Below are 6,477 nucleotides of genomic sequence, written 5' to 3' on the forward strand. Positions count from 1 at the left end.
ATAACACACATCATTCTAGACGTTATTCAGTACGCTATGCCAAATTTCGTACAAATCGAAAAATATATAGGGACTTTGGTGCACCTTTTACATTAAATCGGGCGAAAATATATATGGGAGCTATATCTAAATCTGATCCGATTTTCAGGAAACTTAACACACATCATTCTAGACCTAAATCATTAGGTTGTACCAAATTTCGTGCAAATCGAAATATATATAGGAACCGTTTACATTAACTCGGACAAATATATATACGGAAGCTATATCTAAATCTGAAGCGATTTTTCCCAATTTTAATAGGGTTCGTCCTTGGCCCGAATAAGTGACTTATACCAAATTTAATACAATTCGGATCATAAATGCGACCTGCACGTTGTTTACAATTTAACATGGACAGAGAGACAGACGGACATGCATAAATCGACTTAGAAAGTGATTATATGCATATTCTTAAAAGGAACGATGTGTTTATCACGTTTCCTTTTGCCTTTTACAAACATATGTACAATGAATGAACCGATATGAACCGATTGTGCTAGAACCCTGAAATTGCGAAATATGATTTCTATTGGAATTTTGAGGTTGGCACTTATAGAAGTTTATAGTAATGGAACTACATTTTATAAACCTTTGGACTTAGGTTTTCCGATAGAGCTGGAAATTTGGAATTAAGGTACCTGTTGGAGTGTTGGATTGGGTTATGAATGTAGTTCTGAAAACTTGTACTTATGTACTTTCCCGCTGATGTGGCTGGAATTTAGCATTCCCGGATATTGGAGGTTAAACACATTTATTTACAGAAAATTCCCTATATAAAAAAATTTTTTATACAGGCTCCCTATAAAAGGCCCGCCCCATTATCGGAATTTTTCGATTTTAGCAGCATTTTCCCATTGAATTGTCGAAATAGTTTCCTATGTTGACATATATAAAGCTAACTGTATTTTATAGTTTTTAGCCGAATTCTTGGGTTCTTGAAGTGCGATAAAACGCATATTTTTAAACAAATGTAGATGTCAGTCTACGTTGCCCCCGTAGACAGGTCTCGGCCCATTTTCGGTATTATTAATTTTTTATATAGCCCCCATGTTGAAGCTCCTATCAAAGTTTTCCAACCTTCATGTCTACAATTTGGAACATTTTTTAGGCCATAAATAACCTAATAACTGTTCACAAATAAGATAGTGCCATATAAAGGTCCTGATCGACATAAGGGCTTTTGAATGTACACCACCTGGTGGAGCGAATAAAAAGTACGGTCAGGCCGAAATTAATGACGTTTTTACTGGTTTCATAACGTTTTCGCGCCTATTGGCACCAGCCTTGTTTTGAGTAATGGATCCAACGAGTAGTAAAATAAATATAAAAGTAAGTAAGTGGAAGAAATTTTACAGTCTGCCGATTGAAAACATTATACCAGCGTTTTAAAGTGCTGAAGAATGGAGCTTGTTCCTTACAAATGCACAGAGGCATTATAACCTGTACCACTGTGCGGTGTAGAATATAGAAATACCAAATTCACCTTAACATCTAATTGATATTTCCCCCATGCCAAAGGGTACATAAAATTCGACAGCACCGAATATAGCACCCCTTTGAACTTGTTTAATTTTCTAATTGCTTGTTTTTTTTTTATACTGCGTCTCGTTTTATTTTGTTTTTAATCAAACATGTAAGACGCAACATTTTTGTTTTATAAAACTGTGTTATCGAACATAACCAGATTTTAGTTAAGTCTTAAACGTCGTCTACAACGAAACAACAATCCAAAAATATGTCTCAAATACCCGGCTGGATTAAGGCAGAACTGTTTGAAAATGTTTTGTGTGAAACTGTGCCGGAATATAGGGAAATCAAAGAGTTTCGTGTTTATAATGCTTTGGGCCCGGGAGAAAATTATGTTGCCATAGCTTTAAAGGTGCAGATTCAAGTTCTACTTAACGATAATACCACACATACACAAAACTACTTTCTAAAAGTTGCCCACGATACTGATTTATATAACACCCTGATGTATAAATGGAATGTCTTCAATAAGGAAACGGAAGTGTATCGCGTTTTTATACCCGACTTTGAGGAAATGTATCGTGAAGTTGGTGTGGACGTGCGTTTTGGTCCGCATTGTTATGTGCTACCTGTTGAACAGGAATATCTGTTGCTGGAGGATGTTAGCTTGCGTGGATTTAAAAATGCCAATCGTCAAAATTCTCTGGATATGGAACATTGTAAATGTGCCCTGAAAAAATTGGCCCAATGGCATGCTGCGTCTGCTGTTCGTGTTGAACGCAAAGGACCCTACAATGAAATTTATCTCAAAGGTTCCATTAATCCCGATGGAGAACCTTTGATACGTTCCATGTCAACAGCTGGCATACGAAATGTTTTAAAGGTTGCCCAAAATCTAGAGAATAAAGATATTTATTATGCAGAGTTGGAACGTTTGAGCGAGGGATTTTGTGAGTTCCTACTGCACAATGTGGAATTTGATCCGCTGGAATTTAATGTCCTCAATCATGGTGACTTCTGGTGTAATAACATGATGTTCCAGTATGATGATGACATTGAGAATAAGATTCGTGATGTGTATCTTGTTGATTATCAAATGGCTCGTTACGCTTCTCCCGGTGATGATATTATCTATTTTTTATTCACCTCTGTCAAGTTGGGTTTAAAGGTTGCCTGTTTCGACGAACTCGTAAGATATTATTACGATCATTTAATTGATAATTTGATATTATTGAAATACTCAAAGAAATTACCAACATTGGCTGGCCTACATAAAATGATTATGGAATCGAAGGCGTATGGTAAGTTTTCAAAGCGACCATTTGAACCTAATGTAATTTTAGAAGTCTTGAGTGACATAAGCAAAGTTTGAAATGCCCTCCATTACCCTTCACAACCACAAGGGTATTATAATATTTAGTCCATTAAAAATAAGCAGAAACTTCGATACGTTCGGCCGGGTCGAACTTTTTATACTCTCCGGAGAAAACAAAATACTAAACTACAGGCACTCAGGTTGTGCTAACTTCTTGAACATTCCGAAAATGATGTGTGACGTTTGAATAATATGTCTTAACGTTATATGGAGGTTAACTTGGGTCAATATTGATAACTATTGGTAGGGAGATTTGATAAATAATGTGAGCCCAAGATATCAAATGACTACCAATTCGGTTGAATATCCTACCCCACATTTATATAATACCGAATATTGGCGGTACCGTTATATGAGAGCTATGCCAACACGCGAACCGATATATCCCATTTTCACGAAGTAAATGTACTAACCAGTGAGCGGAGCAGTATAGTCGGACGGGGCCGACCATATGATACCCTACACAACTACTACAGAACTCTAACTTTTGCGTATTTTTATTTCGAGTCTAATCAATATTTCTTGACCGATTAGAGATCAACAGCACCCCTTCCTTACACTGACATCTTTTCCGAATATCCCAATATTCTGTACAGCCCTTCTAATTACTTGTCCAGATTCACTTCACAGTGTGTTGTGTTGTAGCCTATATGATCGACTCGAAAAAACACAAAAAATTTAGTTTTGGGTCCACTTCATCCAAATTTTAATCTGATCATCAAAGAAAATTATAGGCGTTATCCTTGACCATACCTGGATCCTCATGGAAAATTTCAAAGCGATTAGCGTTATATTTCCCCCCTCTTTTGTGGCAATATGTTACTAAATAATATATGAATACGTAAGCCCCTGAAAATATTTAAGTGTAACTCCCACATCCGAGTACATACGACCATATAATTGGTATCAATTTAAAGGTGAACCAGTCCTCTTGGATATACTATTGACTTCATGGGTCCATGTCCTTCAGGAGTAAATATATACGCTATAGAATACAAATTTGGTAATTTTTCACACAAAAGTCAGGGTCCATTTGACCAGCTAAAAATTGACCGATCTTTATCAAATCAGGCATGCTTATTCTTTGGCCCGATCCCCTTCTCCATGCAAAAACTCGATGTTTGGGCCATAATTGCGGCCTCTGGAGCGACCAGAAAAACCGACAAAAATTAAGTATTTGGTCTATTTCATCCCGTAAATATTAACCGATCTTTACCAAAAACATTGGGCAGAACCCATATTACATGCAAAATTTCGTGAAGATTGGTCCATAACTGTGGCCTGTATCATGTTTACAAATTATAATGAACAGACGGACGGACGGACACACATGTCTAGATCGACGCAGCTACTCGAGATATAACGATCGGTATACTTAAAGGTGGGTCTAGGACCAATATTTCGCAGCGTTACAAACTCTTGGGGCTGCACAAAGCTATAATACCCTGACAACATAGTTGTGTAGGGTATAATAATGTGTGTGGAAATGTTCAGAACTTTATGTTATCGATTGATATCTCCAACGTAATTTTAACAGACGGACATAAAAAACATGATTAAGCGACATAGAATTCTGATTATGAATATATGTACTTACTGGGGCCCCCAACGATTATTTCGAGGTGTTGAAAACGGAATGACAAATTTAATGCACACTTTACCTTATGGTTTAGGACTATCAAAATACCGACAAAGGAGCTGGGCCTTTATATTGGAGCTACACCCAAAGATCGACATGTATTTTAAATTTTTTGTAGAAAAACCTATTGAAGGTACCGTGGGCATCGTTATAAGTAGGGCAACCCTAAGCATGGACAAATATAGATTTTTTGTTAGGTGGAATGCGCAAATATACATTTTTGTTAGGTCCTATCCTATCAAAGTAAAAACCAAAATATCAAATATGTTCCAATTCGTTTGCAAAACGTCCAAAAAATATCGAAAGTGGAAGTCACACATGTCTTATCCTACAAAGTAGACCAATATTATTTTCCGTAGGGGGTTTCACTACTCGATGAGAATCCAACTATTGAATGGCCTAATGTTTTGTTATAAAAGATTTCCATTTGTATTATTTACATTGTCTTTGTGTCCCACACAACTATGTTGTCAGGATATTATAGCTTTGTGCAGTCCCGTCCGTCTATCTATTATAATTTGTAAACTCGATACAGGCCACTGTTATGGACCAATCTTCACGAAATTTTGCATGTATGATGGGTTCTGGCCAATGAAGACTACTATTGGGTCGGTTAATATTTCGGGGATGAAATGGTCCAAAATATTTCATTTTTGTCGGTTTTTCTGGTCGTAATTATGGCCCAAACATCGCGAAGTTTTACATGGAGAAGGGGATCGGGACAAAGAATAAGCATGTTTGTTTTGATAAAGATCTGTAAATATTTAGCGTGTCAAATAGAACCTGACTTTTGTGTAAAAAATTACAAAATTTTGTTGACTCCGCTCACGGGTTTATTAATTAATTCCAAAATTTCTTTTCAGGCACATTTGCTGCATTCAATATTATGCCCACAGCATTAGCCGATCCGGTGGATTCAGCAACACTGGACAATCTGGTAAATGACTCTGAACATAATGCTCAGGTTTATCAGCAGGAACGTGTAAAACAACATTTGGAGTTGGTACTGCCATGGATGTATTATAAAGGATTTTTGGATTGCAATTAATTACACTCATTACATCATTGTACTTTTTAAGAACTTAGTTTTGTTATTTTTATTATTATTATTATTTTGAGTATTATTGTATAGTATAGTTTTATTCGGTGTGATGTTCGTATATGTTAAAACTAATTCTTTTGTCACAATTCTCATAGTCTTATCAATAAAATATTTTATTTAATAATTAGAAAAATGTTCAACCATTTTTGTCTATAAATAAATACGTATTACTTAATATTTGATTTGTTATTGTGTTTGAACTAAAGATAACTTCATGTGAGTGCATTGTGCGATATGTAATTACGTTCCAACAGCTTTTCAAGAGATTAGATAACGTATTTATTTTGAAGTAATATAATTGTAATATTTAATTATACTAAACTTGTATGAAAAGAATTACACCAAGTCGGGTATGTGTAAGTTTTGCTTTTAGGTTTCATATTATATATGGGAACAATTTTGAAATTGAAATTTTGGGTGAGGGTCACTCTTGGTCCAAAGGTGACAGATAAGGCTGGTTTTTGGAAATTCATACCAGAACTGCACGAAAAATAGTAAAAAGTACTAAATGTGGCGAACAGTTAGAGCTAGAACTCCTACATTTGAAATGAGTGTCACTGATCGAGTGTAGAATTGATATACCAAAAGGGTATTTGGACATTCGAACTATAAGTATCCGAAAAGTACTAAAATGTACTAAATTTTGTACAATTTCGTAGCATTACCGTAGAGGTAAAAACTTGAAATTTTGAATGTGAATTAACGTTGAGAAGTAAAGTCGATATAAGGAGGTTGATTTGAAAGCGTGTACTCATGTATACGAAAAGTACTAAGTTTGTTAGAATTTGAATTTGGAGTTATGGATGAATCTAGAATTCTGAAATTTAAAATCTGAGTTTTCGTCCACTTCAT

General features: G+C 35.5%; 1 protein-coding gene across 1 annotated transcript; it reads left to right on the plus strand.

Moving 5' to 3' along the window:
* Positions 1 to 1,777: 1,777 nt before the first annotated feature.
* Positions 1,778 to 5,571, plus strand: LOC133338478 (uncharacterized). Its single transcript, XM_061546684.1, has 2 exons — positions 1,778 to 2,810; positions 5,381 to 5,571. The coding sequence occupies exons 1-2, from the start codon at positions 1,778 to 1,780 to the stop codon at positions 5,569 to 5,571; spliced, it is 1,224 nt and encodes a 407-aa protein (XP_061402668.1).
* Positions 5,572 to 6,477: the final 906 nt, after the last annotated feature.

The sequence above is a fragment of the Musca vetustissima genome, unplaced genomic scaffold, assembly GCF_032173495.1.
Source record: "Musca vetustissima isolate MV318-11 ecotype Yass unplaced genomic scaffold, APGP_CSIRO_Mvet_v1 utg336402, whole genome shotgun sequence".
NCBI classification, from domain to species: domain Eukaryota; kingdom Metazoa; phylum Arthropoda; class Insecta; order Diptera; family Muscidae; genus Musca; species Musca vetustissima.